This window comes from Panthera uncia, chromosome E1, assembly GCF_023721935.1.
Source record: "Panthera uncia isolate 11264 chromosome E1, Puncia_PCG_1.0, whole genome shotgun sequence".
Classification (NCBI taxonomy): domain Eukaryota; kingdom Metazoa; phylum Chordata; class Mammalia; order Carnivora; family Felidae; genus Panthera; species Panthera uncia.
In genome coordinates this window covers 32,239,317-32,255,079 of record NC_064814.1, presented here as the reverse complement: position 1 = coordinate 32,255,079, position 15,763 = coordinate 32,239,317, and the positions used below count along the sequence as shown (strand labels likewise).

Genomic DNA, 15,763 nt, shown 5'->3' with positions numbered 1-15,763 from the left:
TAGGCTTATACCTTTCCTTCATATAATAGGATGTTCCAACTTTCCAAATAGTGTGTCTGCTGCATAGGAGTTAGAAAAGCTAAGTATCACCAGTGGCTTTATGAATTGTATGCTCTCACCATTCTGATCTCTTTGATTCCTGGATCTGACTGCTTTAGTTCTGATGTTGCTTTGGTGCCTGGTCTGACTGCTATTTCCATTTTCGTTTTGGTACAGAAATTATTATGTCATATTACTGCCTAGCAGTTTTGGTTCTTACTTTTAAGGTCTTGAGTTCAGCCATCTACTTAAGAGATAAGACTTTTATTCAGAACAAACTCTTCAAGCTGGCATTCGTGATTTTCCTTTATTTGGAACTCTTATCTATGGCAGTTCCTTGTGTATTTTTTATTTTTATTTTTGAGAGACGGGGGAAGGGGCAGAGAAAAAGGGGGACAGAGGATCTGAAGCAGGCTCTGCCATTTTTTTTATTTATTTTTGAGGGGAAAAGAGGAAAAGAGAGAGGGGGACAGAGGATCTGAAGCAGGCTCTGCACTGACAGCAGAGAGCCCAATGCAGGGCTTGAACTCACAAACTGTGAGATCATGACCTGAGCTGAAGTCAACTGCCTAACCAACTGAGTCACTCAAGAGCCCCCTTGTATGTTTTTTAAATGTACCTGTCCACCGCTACTATGTTGCACACCTCTAAGCAGAATCATTCAAGTTATGAACCATTCCATGTTAATGGTTTCCCATATGTACAACTGTTCTTCAGTTCTATTACATGAGCTTCTTTCCAAGACTTGGGTCCTAGTTCTGGTACCTTGTGTTCTGTTTTGCCTTGGTAACATGCCCCATACTTAAGTCCTTCAGGGAAGCTCTCACTACTTCAATTTTTAAGAAAAAATTTTTAAAGTTTATTCATCTATTTTGAAAGAGAGCAGTGGGGGAGAGACAGAGAGAGAGTGGGAGAGAGGGAGAGAATCCAAGCAGGCTCCTCACTGCCAATGCAGAGCACAATTCAGGGTTCAAACTCATGAACCATGAGATCGTGACCTGAGCCAAAGCCCGATGTTTAACCGACTAAGCCATCCAGGCACCCCTCACACTACTTCATATTAAAACTCCCTCATGCCAATTACTTACTAAAATGCCTGCCAACTTTTTTTAATGTTTTATTTATTTTTGAGAGAGAGAGAGAGAGAGCAGGGGAGGGGCAGAAAGAGAGAGAGAGACACAGAATCCGAAGCAGGCTCCACGCTCCGAGCTGTCAGCACAGAGTCCAATGTGGGGCTTGAACTCATGGACCGTGAGATCATGACCTAAGTCGAAGTCAGATGTCCAACCAACTGAGCCACCCAGGCGCCCCTCATACTACTTCATATTAAAATTCCCTCATGCCAACTACTTACTAAAATGCCTGCCAACTCTTGCCCATTGCCACATACTTGGGCTACTAATGGCATACTGGACTCGACCTATAGGTGAGCCTGTCACATCTAGTGCCAGCCTTATCCCAGTAGAAGGGTCTAATCACATCTTGTGACCACTTCTCTGCCTTCCCCACTATGCTGTTCACTATGCCTAGCAATATCTACCTCAAAATGAAAGGATATTTAAGCTTGCTTAAAATGTGATGCTCCAGGGGTGCCTGGCTGGCTCCAGTTGGTAGAGCATGTGACTCTTGATCTTGGAGTCTTGGAGTTGGAGTCCCACAATGGGCACAGAGATTATTTTAAATAAATAAACAGGTAGGGGTGCCTGGGTGGCTTAGTTGGTTAAGTGCCTGGCTCTTGACTTTGGCATAGGTTTGTGGGTTCAAGCCCGCATCGGGCCCCATGCTGACACAGCCAGAGCCTGCTTGGGATTCTTTCTCCCTCTCTCTCTCTGCCCCTCTCCCACTCATGCTCTCTCTCTCTCAAAAATAAACAAACATGAAAAAAAAAATAGGGGCGCCTGGGAGGCTCAGTTGGTTAAGTGTCCAACTTCAGCTCAGGTCATGATCTCACGGTTTGTGAGTTGGAGCCCCATGTTGGGCCCTGTGCTGTCAGCTTAGAGCCTGGAGCCTACTTCAGATTCTGCGTCTCCCTCTCTCTCTGCCCCTGCCCCACTCACACTCTGTCTCTCTCAAAAATAAAATAAACATGGGGTGCCTGGGTGGCTCAGTCAGTTGAACGTCTGACTTCAGCTCAGGTCATGATCTCGCGGTCTGTGAGTTCAAGCCCCGCGTCAGGCTCTGTGCTGACAGCTCAGAGCCTGGAGACTGCTTCGGATTCTGTGTCTCCCTCTCTCTCTGCCCCTCCCCGGCTCATGCTCTGTCTCTCTGTCTCTCTCTCTGTCAGAAATAAACAATAAAATAAATAAATAAATAAATAAATATTTAAAAATAAACATTAAAAAAGAATTAAATAAATAAATAAAAATAAATAGGTAGGTAGATAAATAAATAAAATGTGATGCTCCAATCAGAAAAGCAGTATTGAGATGTTATAATGAATACAAACTCTCTTATTATAGAGACTATATACTTATATTAAGTGAATTAAGGTCACCTTGACTATAAAATTAGCAAACTTTTTTTTTTAAAGTAAACTCTACCCCCAACATGGGGCTTGAACTCACAACCCTGAGATCAAGAGTCACATGCTTTACCAACTAAGCCAACCAGGTACCCCCAAATTAGCAAACTTTTAAAACATAACTTTCTAAACATCTTTACCATATTGGGTACTTTATCTTCTACTGGTTGACACAAAATATATGCTCGCCCTATAATATGAGCTGCTCGGAATCATAACAAAGCAAAATTCAGAACGAAAAAATAACAAAAAGAATCATATCTAAACAATCAAAATGATCCCTAGCAACCATAACCATAAATTATAGTAAGCACAAGTAAAAATGACTGATTTATTGGATTACCTGCCCAAGTTATTGTTCAAATGCCAAGAAGCAACTTTTTACCATAGAGTGTTTCCGTATTTTCTTTTGTTTTCCTTATTCTAGAGAGAAATATCAGGTGTGTTTACTCATATTATCAATTTATCACTTCATTAAATTCTGCCCCCCCCCAGAACCTATAAAATCTATAAAGCATATTTAGAATTACAACTGCAAAAAAGCAATGAAGAACCCTTATTTTGTTCTTGTAAAATTTTATTCCAGTTTAAACAAAAAAGCAAAATGTTATTTATGTCATCCAGAGACTGATGGGAGTATAATCATCCTTCATAGCTGCTGACAACTCCAAATGAGAGATGTAATCTAGGTAAAAGGCCCTTATTATTCCAGATTATATTTACCTCCCAAAGAGGTCATGAAAATTAGTCAAAAAGATTAGAAACAGATTTACATGAAGTCATATCAGAAAAGCTGAGAAAGTGATGCCTAATGCTTTGAGAAATTGTTTCCACTTAATATTCAGAAGACTAAATCCTTAAAGGTCAGGAACAGGTGGTTTATACCATAAGTATTAAATCAATGATGTGTACTTTCATCAGTTTTATAGGTTTATTAAGATTCAAGATGTTATTTAAAATCTAGATGTAGGATCAAACAGTTAGTCATTGCCAAAAATGGAAAATTTACACTTCTTTAGAGGAAACATAAATATATGACGATTTGGATCTTGTCTTAATTTACATTTAATAATTCCCATTTTAATGGTTACCAAAAAGAAAGGACATGGTAGCACTGCTACACTGAAGATGATTCCGAGATTCCATTAACAACAGCAGCCAAGAAATTTAATTGTCTACAGTTTTTACTTCTGATCAAGTAATAAAATTTCAGTTCTTTGAGTTTGCCTTCTGTTAACAAAGGACAGCTTGTCAAATAACTATATCACTGATTTCTAAGCTCTCCTCCCACTTTTCTTTCCTCTTTATTCAAGATGTACCTGGAAATAATGAGACAACTCAGAATAGCTGTAGTGGCCTTCAGTAATTTTGCTTTACTAATTAGTTGATCTTATTCCAGTGAAGGCTAATGTCAAATTTATCCAAAAGTCTTTGATTTTGGAATTACTTATAATAGTAGAACAATGCATCATATACAGAACTCTTGATCAATAATCTTCTACTTCCAACTCATAACCAGTTATCTTTCTAAACAAACTATTTACAAATGTAAAATATGTAATATTGTTTAAAATAAATATACAATATATAGTTTCTACATTCTCAGACAAGCTTAAAAATGAGGTAATAAAAACTTAACTGATTAAACCTTTACCATTCTGGAAATGGCTTAGGGAAATGATGGCAAACTTGTTTTTTTTGTTTTGTTTTTTTTCCTTAGGTCTCTTCAGGTTTTCTTTGAATGCTTCTGAGTACCTCCTTTTCTATGCTGAAAAATTATGTAAAAAATCCTTAAGTTTTGTTGGATAGTCTGTCATCACCCCAGTTGCTCCCAAATCAAAAGCTCGTTTGTATTCTTGTTCTTCATTTAATACCCAAATATACACCTGAAAATTAGAAGCGTGAGAAGTATGAGAAGAAATGTTAAAATAGAAAATTATTTTTATAATAGCATTTATACACTACAATCTCAGCAGACCTAGAAACGACCTATTAAACCTGTAATTTTAAAAAGCTATTGAACCCTTTAAAAAAATTTTACTTTACTCATTAAATATATACTGTCCCACCCTTTAGCTTCAGCTAATCTCACCTATATACATAAGTGGACTCCAGTTATTAAAATGCCAATGCTTTCTTGTTAAACATAAGGCAGAGCTTAAGGTTTTCATATGTGAACCAGTAAAAGCAGCAGCAGCAGCAGCAGCAGCAGCAGCAGCAGAGCTGGGCCCAAATTAAGTCAGTTAAAAGTGCCTGTCCTTTACACTTGTGTTACACTGATGAGACATATTGTTTCCAAAATACATCATTCCAGAAACTTACCTGAATGCCTCTGGCAGTGAGGTGGTCAAACAAGGCTTTTCTCATTAGTAAGCTAGAAAAGAAAAGCAGAACAAATTTAGTTATTTCTTAGTTCTAATGAAAGACCATAATTAGTCTTTAGAACTAAATTAGCCTAACATTTAGAATTTATAATTCTGATTTAAAGCAATGGCCTCAAGTAATAACTACTGTGGATATATTCATGTCCTAACTGCTGGATCTCCTTTCACTGTTGGCTGCTTGCTGGTGGACAACCAGAACCTCCTTTCTATTCCTTCTGTAACTAGATCCTCAGGAGACCCATTCTTATTGAAGCCGCTTAGGAGAGAAGAGGCTTCTTCACTTTCCCTGTTGACACCATAATGAGAATCAGAAAGAGCTTGGAAGTCTGTTTCTAACTTTCTAAGTTAAAACAAGGTAGTGAATTTGGGCCAAGTTCTATAATATCATAATTTATTTACATAATGGATTGGTCTTTCATGTGCAATCTTAGAAACCTAATGTTCCTTATTTACACTATATATACTGTATATATATCATTTTTTAGAGTTTGAAATAATTGACTTAAAAGTGAACTTTTAGAATACAAATCACTTGAGCATGATTGGAATGAACTATATGGGAAAGTTATACATATTATTTCTACTCTGTTTATGTCTATTAGAATGATTAAATAACAGAAACTAAACATAACAGCAACATTGTGGTATTTATCTAAAATTAAACTCAACATGTCTTAGAAATTAAAGTATCTTTTTTGAAGTAGATGCCCACCCTACAGGTGGGGCTTCCTTTCTGCTATTAAACGTTGGTGCAGATTTTTCTGGAGAAATGTGCCAGTAGTCAATGTATACTTTTACCTATACTGTATTGCTATACACTTCTTTCACCACATCTTTCTTTGACTGCAGGTTACTGAAAACAGCAAACAGGTGGAAGAGAGTGGTTATATATACCAGCTCTATATACTAACTAGCTAGATCACCCTAAGCTAATCATTTACCTTTGGGTAGGAGGGCACTCAGTTTTCTCTTGAAGCTGGCTGAAACTGTCTCTCAAGATTCCTCTTACAGTTTTGCGGCTGGTAGTTAAAGTAGTTCTAAATGATTCATATACATCCACCTATGGAGTAGGTGCTCAATATGTCCTTGTTACAAATCATATGCAGAAAGCTTGCTCTAAATTATAAACATAGGACGTAATACATATAGCTAAAGCAATAACTTGTATATCAAGAAACTAAAATTCTTACATATCAGAAAGCCAGATGAGAAACTTTTGACTTCTGGACATAGTGTGTGGTTCTTTTAGCCTGAAGCAAAATAAAATTTGAAACATACATTAGAAACACAGGAAGGTATCAGTGTGATAAAATAAAATGAGTCCAAAAACAAACACAGTGCCTTGAACTTAGTATGTGCTCAAAAAAATTTTATAAAAAAAACCACAACAAACCAAAAGTAAATTAAAATAAAGTCCATTTGGGTCTCTGTTTCTATTGATTTCAAGCTATTTTTTTGCTACCACTACTGAAAGGTAAAATAATAATAATAATAATAAAAGTTATCTTTCCAGACCCTGCGTGCCTACAGCTCATGTGTCTTCTCTTTTTTGGTGAAGCGTCTTTCTCTCACTTTGCTATAACTGAGTACATGGTAGATTTAGTGCTGTCAAAGCAAGCACACATAGTATATAGTAGATGTAAACGTACAACCAAACTTTACTACAAATTAAAAGACATATGGGGTAAAAATGAGACTAAAAAGACCCTGAAAGCATGTTTTTTCTTCCCCTTTCAATATTTGAAGACCTGGGCCCTGTTCTTCTTCTTCTTCTTCTTTTTTTTTTAGTTTTTATTTAGTTTCCAGTTAGTTAACATACAGTGTAATATTAGTTTTCAGGTGTACAATATAGTGATTCAACAACTCCACATATCACTCAGTGCTCATCACAACAAGTGCTCTTTAATCCCCATCACCTATTTAACCCATCCCTCCCTACCATCCTCCCTTCTGGTAACCATCAATTTGTTCTCTATAGTTAATCATCTGTTTCTTGGTTTGTCTCTCTTTTTTTCCCTTCGTTTGTTTTGTTTCTTTTTTCCCCCTCAAATGTTTAAATATTTATTTATTTTTGAAAGAGAGAGAGAGAGAGAGAGAGAGAGAGAGGGCATGAATGGGGTAGGGGCAGAGAGTGAGGGAGAGAGAGAAACCCAAGCAGATTCCCCACTGTCAGCACAGAGCTGGATGTAGGGCTCAAACTTACAAACCATGAGATCACAACCTGAGCCGAAATCAAGAGTCAATCGCTTAACCAACTGGGCCACCCAGGTGCCTTGTTTGTTTTATTTCTTAAATTCCACATATGAGTGAAATCATATGGTATTTGTCTTTCTCTGATGGACTTTTTTCACTTAGCATAATAGTAATATGTCACCTTCTTTATCCATTCATCAGTGTATGGATATTTAGGCTGTTTTCCATAATTTGGCTATTGTAGATAACGCTGCTATCAATGTCAGGGTGCATGTATGCCTTTGAATTAGTATTTTTGTATTCGCTGGGTAAATACCTAGTAGTATGATTGCTGGATCACAGGGTAGTTCTATTTTTAATTTTTTGAGGAATCTCCATAATGTTTACCACAGTGGCTTCACCAGTTTGCATTCCCACCAATATTAGTGGGAATTAGCTAACGAAGGTTAGCTCCTTTCTCCACATCCTCACCAACACCTGTTGTTCCCTGAGATTTTATTTTAGCCATTCTGAAGGGTGTGAGGCGATATCTCATTGTAGTTTTGATTTTCATTTCCTTGATGATAATTGATGATGAGCATCTTTTTTATTTTATTTTATTTTAATTTTAATTTTAATTTTATTTTTTATTTTTTTTAATTTAGTTAGGCATATAGTGCAACAATGATTTCAGGAATAGATTCCTTAGTGCCCCTTACCCTTACCCATTTAGCCCATCTGCCCTCCCACAACCCCTCCAGTAACCCTTAGTTTGTTCTCCATATTTATGAGTCTCTTCTGTTTTGTCCCCCTCCTTGTTTTTATATTATTTTTGTTTCCCTTCACTTATGTTTATCTGTTTTGTCTCTTAAAGTCCTCATATGAGTGAAGTCATATGATTTTTGTCTTTCTCTGACTAATTTCACTTAGCATAATACCCTCCAGTTCCATCCCCGTAGTTGCAAATGGCAAGATTTCATTCTTTTTGATTGCCAAATAATACTCCATTGTGTGTGTGTGTGTATATGTATATATATATATATATATATATATATATATATATATATATATACACCACATCTTCTTTATTCGTTCATCCATCGATGGACACTTGGGTTCTTTCCATACTTTGGGTACTGTTGATAGAGCTGCTGTAAACATGGATGGGGGTGCATGTGTCCCTTCGAAACAGCATACCTGTATCCCTTGGATAAATGTCTAGTCATGCAATTGCTGGGTCGTAGGATAGTTCTATTTTTAGTTTTTCGAGGAACCTCCATGCTGTTTTCCAGAGGGGCTGCACCAGCTTGCATTCCCATCGAGCATCTTTTTCATGTGTCTGTTGGCTGTCTGTATGTCTCCTATGAAAAATTTCTATTTATGTCTTCTGCCCATTTTTTAATTGGATTATTCATTTTGGGGGTGCTGCATTTTAGAAGTTCTTTATAGATTTTGGATACTAACCCTTTATCAGATAGGTCATTTGCAAATATTTCCTCCCATTCTGTAGACTGCCTTTTAGTTTTGCTAATTGCTTCCTTCGCAGTGCAAAAACTTTTATTTTGATGAAGTCTCAATAGTTTATTTTTGTTTTTGTTTCCCTTGCCTCAGGAGACATATCTAGAAAGAAATTGTTATGGCCAATGTCAAAGAAGTTACTGCCTGTGTTCTCTTCTAGAATTTTTATGGTTTCAGGTTTCACATTTAGGTGTAAAAACCCTTTTGAATTTATTTTTTGTGTATGGTGTAAGAAAGTGGTCCGGTTTCATTCTTTTGCATGTTGCTATCCAGTTTTCCCAGCACCATTTGTTGAAGAGACATCTTTTTTCCCTTTGGATATTCTTTCCTGCTTTGTCAGCCATTAATTGACCATCTACAGGCTCATTTCTGGATTTTTTATTCTGTTCCATTGATTCATGTGTCTATTTCTGTGCCAGTACCATACTGTTTTGATTACTATAGCTTTGTAATATAACTTGAAGTCCAGAATTGTGATGCCTCCAGCTTTGTTTTTCTTTTTCAAGGTTGCTTTGACTATTGAGGGTCTTTTGTGGTTCCACAGAAATTTCAGGTTTGTTTGTTTTAGCTCTATGAAAAATGCTGTTGGTATTTTGATAGGGATTACATTAAATGTATTGATCGCTTTGGATAGTATAAGCATTTTAACAATATTTGTTCTTCCAATCCTTGAGCCTAGGATGTCTTTCCATTTGTTTGTGTCCTCTTCAATTTCTTTCACCAGTGTTTATAGTTTTCAGAATACAGGTCTTTCACCTCTTTGGTTAGATTTATTTCTAGGTACCTAACTGGTTTTGGGGCAATTATAAATGGGATTGATTCCTTAACTTCTCTTTCTGTTGCTTCATTATTGGTGTATAGAAATGCAACAGATTTCTGTACATTGATTTTGTATCCTGTGACTTTGCTGAATTCATTTATCAATTCTAGCAATTTTTTGGTGGAGTCTTTCAGGTTTTCTATATAGAGTATCATGTGATCTGCAAATAGTGAAAGTTTTACTTCTTCCTTACCAGTTTTATTTCCTTTTGTTGTCCGACTCCTTCCAGTACTATGTTGAATAAAAGTGGCAAAAGTTCACATGCCTGTGTTATTCCTGACCATAAAGGAAAAGCTCTCAGTTTTTCCTCATTTAGGATGATATTAGCTGTGGGTTTTTCATATATGGCCTTTATTATGTTGAGGTATGTTCCCTCTAAACCTACCTTGTTGAGGGTTTTTATTAAGAATGGATGTTGTACTTTGTTAAATGCTTTTTCCACCTATTGAAATGATCATATGATTCTTATCCTTTCTTTTATTAATGTGATGTATCACGTTGTTTGATTTGCGAATATTGAATGTAGACCCTGTTTTTTTCAATTATCTTTTCTACTGAAAAAGCGTACTTGACCTTTAGACCTACACTGAGTTCCTCCTTCAATTTCCTCAATGCCTAGAGCAGCACAACTACCTGTATCATTAATTTGGCATTGTGCCCATAGCAAATCTCTGGTTAGCCTCTCTCTACTATGAAGACTTCCCAGCTTCTAAGTTTAACAGCACACAGTGATTTTCATTCTCCCCAGATCTTCACTTCTTGTTTCCTTTTTAACTCCTCCTGACTATACTGTTAGAATATTTGAGTCTCCACACTTAAATTCACTTTTTTCTTTCTCTCTGAATTCAGTTTTTATTAGAAGCTCTCCAAATAAAATCCTCTTTTCTTTAACTCTAGCCTAGGTGGGAATAACTTGTTGCAGTTTTAGGAATCTCTGTTTTTTAGTATCTCAAACATTAATCAGCTCATTAAACAAATTATTATGTTGTCTTAGAAAGCACCCACTGCCATCCATCAAAGAAAAATTAAAACACACACACACACACACACAATATTCTACTTTGTCTTAACCCACAATTAGTTTTTAGAGAAAAGATTAATTCTATGAGTTTGTTCATATGTCTGTATTTCAGTAATACCTACTTCTAAAATGAGCATGTGCACATAATTTAGAGAGCACAATAGTTCATGCCAGGCCAGAGGAAAACCTAAGTACTTTAGGAATAAATGGTTAGGAATCATTTTAATCCAGCAAATTAAAATGGTTTCTTTGTAGGCAAGAAGTGGTTTCTGTTTTGTCTGATAAATAGCTACAAAGACTGCCCAAAAATATAACTGGGAACAGATAAAATAAACATGCTCATCACAAAGAAACTCAAATTGGAAAACAAGCATGAAACATAGATGCTAAATACAAAGGTACCAACCAAACTGTTTTTCTTACCAGTATTTCCCAATCACTGCTGCACTAATGTTCAGTTTGACTTTTTAAAGTTCTGTTTGGGGATGAAAAAAGTTTCCATGCAGGTGAGATCACATTTAATTTTTTTTTTTTTAAGTAATCTCTAGGCCAAATGTGGGGCTCAAACTCACAACCCTGAGATCAAGAGTTGCATGCTCTACTGACTGAGCCAGCCAGGTATCCCAGGTGACATCACATTTAAATGATCTCCCCAGGAGTTCCAAATTCCTTTGTCATGACTCTGATTATTAGAAATTTACAGCTAGAAATCACATTCTCTTGGTGTAGGATTATGAGATGAAGCTGTCTTTCTCTGATACTGATGATAAAGATAATGGAACAATAAAAGCTATCATTTATTAAGTGCTTATTATCTGCCAGGAGGTGCTAAGTGTTTTACGTATTTTTATCTTTACAGTAAATGAGTGCGTGAAAAGCAAGGCTTTGTACCCAGGAGAAAGATTATGTAAATATAGAAGTATCTATTATAAACAAACACTATCCTTTTCTTTCTCCTATTTCCAAGAGGTTTTTTTGGTTGTTGTTATGGTGGTAGTAGTTGTTTTTCTTCCTCAGTGTATTAATACTAATGGTGAATTTGGAGTTTAATGGAATTTCCACTTCCTATTGTGATGAAGTATAAATACATTAGGGAAGTTGGAGGGCAATTGCTATTATAGGTTAACATAAAAGCTTCAACAATTAAGCTCAAGTCTTTGTATCTGACTTCTGGGTACACAGGCCCATAAAGTTATTGATACCTGAAAAGGGTCCAGATTAAATATTTATAATCCTAAATTGTTCATTTTAGAAAAATATGTCTTAATTATTTCAAAAGGCATTATTAATGTAGGCCAGTTTATCAAACATGTAAATAACTACAGCAATCTATTCTTTTTTTTTTTTTTAGATTTTATTTTTTAAAGTAATCTCCATACCCAATGTGGAACTCAAACTTACAATACCAATATCAAGAGTCACATGCTTAGGGCACCTGGGTGGCTCAGTTGGTTGAAACTGTGATCTCAGGTCGTGATCTTGCGGTTTGTGAGTTTGAGCCCCGAATTCGGCTCATTACTATCAGCGCAGAGCGTGCTTCAGATCCTCTCTCCCTTTCTCTCTCTGCCCCTCCCCCACTCATGCTCACTCTTGCTCTCTCTCTCTCTCTCTCTCTCAAAAATAAATAAAACATTAAAAAACAAAAAAGAGTCACCCGCTCTGCCAACTGAGCCAGCCAGGTGCCCCTACAGCAATCTTTTATTTCACTGATATTGATATTAATGAGCCTTGATCTTAGTCCCCCTATAATGATAATTGATGCAAACAGAGTAACCACTTACTTCAATATGATAGAAGGCATTGGGATTTCAAAAAACTGTTCTCGAATGGGCACAAAGGGCAAGAGACCAGTGAAGAACAGGCCAAGAATGAGCAGAACACGTTGTAGACTGAAGAGTATAGGAATATCTGAATTCTAAAAGACACAAACAATATGTTACTTTACAACTGCTCAATAAAGAAGATTATTTCACATCCTCAAAATTTCCAAGACTGTATCTGGACACTTGTTAAAAGTACTCCCTGAGTTATCAATATCCATCTCTAAACACACCACATTTAAAAATAGTTAGTCCTTGACAAATGGGTTAGATCTATCTTGGAGCCCTATACCATCAACTGATGATATTAAAGTTTCTCTATTCCCTAATGTCTGCGTTGCAACACCACTTCTGTCTGTTGGTGACAGTACTTATTATTAGAGATTAAACACATTGAATCTAACAGAACAAGATAAAGAAATGAAAATATGAAACATTCAGTAACCTTACTGCCAGTTAAAAAATATGTAACTGAAGATCGACATATATTCATATATATCTATATATAGATATATATGTATTCTTATCTATAGATATAGTTATACATTATTTAAGTAAGATATGACATTGATATGAATATCTATAGATAAAATATATTAGCACTGTTGCAAATATGTCATCTTTCAGTTACATTATGGATCAAATATAGATAAGATTTTGTAAGCTAGTCCAAGAATCAAGCCATCCTTTTAGGTTTCTACTGGAAAATATGTTCAAGATCTCAAAACTCTTAGAATGTAAGCTTCATATAGATATGCACTCTTTTTATCTTGCAAAACTGAAACTCTATGCCTAGTATACAATTCCCTGTATCCTCCTCTCCCTAGCCCCTCCTATATTTGTCTTTAAAACATAGAAATTATGGTGGAGTTTATTTTTTCTATACAAAAAATAATATATTGAAAAAGTTATGCAAAAAAGTAATTTATTTTATTATTTTATTTTATTTTTTAGCAGGCTATACACCAGCACAGAGCTCAATGCGGCACTTGAACTCACGACCTGAGATCAAGACCTGAACTGAGATCAAGTTGGATACTTAACCTACTAAGCCACCCAAGTGCCCCACAAGTAATTTATTTTACATATTAGCTTTAAATTACTCACTTCTTTATTTAAAAAAAAAAAGAGAATAAAAGAGAATAAATAAGTTTGAGCATTTCTTCTCTCTCTGTTCATATGTCTCTCTGTAATATTTTAGGCTTATTTATACACAGGTGTTTCAGCTGTAACACAATGTACAAGTCCCTGAAAAACTTGATTTCTGCAAGTTCATGCACTGAAAATAACAGAGCTTATGGGAAAAATAGGGTTAGGAGCTGACCCTCAAAACTTACACAACTTTGGACCCAGAGAACTAAAAAAATAATTGGTATTTCTGGGAGCCATGCAAGGCTGCTGGTGGTGGGAGAGGGTGGGGTTTGGTATGCTGGCACACCACTGACATAACAGCTGGTGCCACTCTGTATCTTCTAAATTAGAATATCTGGAGATCTTGCCATTTGCGACAACATGGATGGACTGAGAGGGTATTACATGAAGTGAAATAAGTTAGACAGAGAAAGACAAATACTGTATGATTTCCCTTACATGTGGAATCTAAAAAACAAAATGAATAAACAAACAAAAAGCAGAAACAGACTCATAAATACAGACAACAAACTGATGGTTGCCAGAGGGGAGGAGAGTGGGAGAAATGTGTGAAGAGAAGTAAGAGATACAGGCTTCCAGCTATGGAATGAATAGCTCATGGGGATAAAAGGTACAGCATAGGAAGTGGAGTCAGTGGTATTGTAATAGTGTTATACGGTTGACAGATGGTGGCTACACTTGTGGTGAGCACAGCATAAAGTACTGATTTGTCCAGTCACTGTGTTGTACGCCTGAAACTAATATAACATTATGTCAACTATATTTGAACAAAATAAATAGAATTTAGGGAATGGGACCTAAGCATTAGTATCTTTATTTAGGATTTAGGATTCCAACATCCAGCCAACTTTAAGAACCACTGCATTAAGTGGGGCACCTGGGTGGCTCAGTTGGGTAAAGCATCTGACTTCAGCTCAGGTCATGACCTCACGGTTCGTGAGTTCGAGTACACTTGGGTGAACTGGTGCCCTGCATCAGGTAAACACGAGCCCCGCCTTGGGTAAGTTCCACTTTCTCTCTCTCTCTCTGCCCCTCGTGGGATTCTCTTTCTCCCTCTCTCTCAACACCCTCGTTCACTTGTGCCCTTTCTCTCTCAAAAAAGAAAAAAAATTCTCTCTCTCTCTCTCTACCCCTCTCCCCTCCCCACGCGCTCTCTCTCTCTCTCTCTCAAAAAACAAAACAAAACAAACAAACAAACAAAAGAACCACTGCATTAAGTTAGAATGAATTAAAAGCCATTAAGTGGAAATAAGCTCTACATGTTTTCCTCTTACCACGGTGTGCCGCTCTTTTTTTTTTATTTTTATATTTTTAGTTGCTAGCATTTGGGAATTAAAGGACTAATGTAAAATTCTTATAAATCGTATTTTAAGAATTGTAAAAGAGGGGTGCCTGGGTCGCTTAGTCGGTCAAGCTTCCGACTTGGGCTCAGGTCATGGTCTCATGGCTTGTGAGTTCGAGCCCCACATTGGGCTCTGTGCTGACAGCTCAGAGCCTGGAGCCTGCTTTGGATTCTGTGTCTCCCTCTCTCTTTGCCCCTCCCCCGCTCACACTCTCTCTCTCTCTTTCTCAAAAATAAATAAACATTAATTAAAAAAAAAAGAATTGTAAAAGATGTATGACTTAATTATATGGTATGTTCATGATATGAATGACAAATATTTTGAGACATGTTTACTATGATGTCTGAAAATGACTGCTGGAAGTTTGGAGTTTTTAAATTCTAAAATGACAGAAAGCCAGAGGCTTCTAAAAAAAATTGGTGAATCAAAGGAAAAGTTCTATAATTCTGGGTCAAAAGTGGACTTTTTATTTCGAAATAATAGATTCACAGGAAGTTGAGTCTTATGTGCCCTTAGCCCAGCTTCCTCAAATGGTAACATTTGACATAACTGTAGTATAATATCACTATACTGGTATATCATTTAGACCATAGACCTTATGCAGTTTTCACCTTTTTTAAAATCTCCATTCACTTGTGCATGTGTTTGGTTTAATGCAGTTTTAACAATGTACTGATTCGTGTAACCACCACCACAGTCAAAATCCAGAGCAGCTCCATCACAAATGAGAACTCCCTCCTGCTACCTCTCTGTAGTTGCCCCCAGTCCCTGTCCCCTGGCAGCCATTTATCTGCTCTGTGTGTATAGTTTTGAGAATGTTACATAAATGGAATCATACAGTATGCAACCTTTTTGTTTTGGTTTGGTTTTTGTTTCTTTAGGTTTTTATTTTAATTTTAATTCCAGACAGTTAACATACAGTGTTATATATGTGAGTTTCAGGTGTGCAATGTAGGTGATTCCAGTATGTAAC

The 15,763-nt window shown here is 36.4% G+C and overlaps 1 protein-coding gene across 1 annotated transcript in view; it reads right to left on the bottom strand.

Annotated features, from left to right (window-relative positions):
* Positions 1–3,078: 3,078 nt before the first annotated feature.
* Positions 3,079–15,763, bottom strand: part of GDPD1 (glycerophosphodiester phosphodiesterase domain containing 1) — a 49,815-nt gene continuing 37,130 nt past the window's right edge. Inside the window, exons 7-10 of the mRNA XM_049637795.1 lie at positions 12,257–12,390; positions 6,135–6,194; positions 4,883–4,934; positions 3,079–4,446 (exon numbers count right to left, since the gene is read on the bottom strand). Of these exons, the coding sequence (XP_049493752.1) occupies positions 4,324–4,446; positions 4,883–4,934; positions 6,135–6,194; positions 12,257–12,390 (369 nt within the window). The 3' untranslated portion in view covers positions 3,079–4,323. The remainder of the gene's footprint in view (positions 4,447–4,882; positions 4,935–6,134; positions 6,195–12,256; positions 12,391–15,763) is intronic.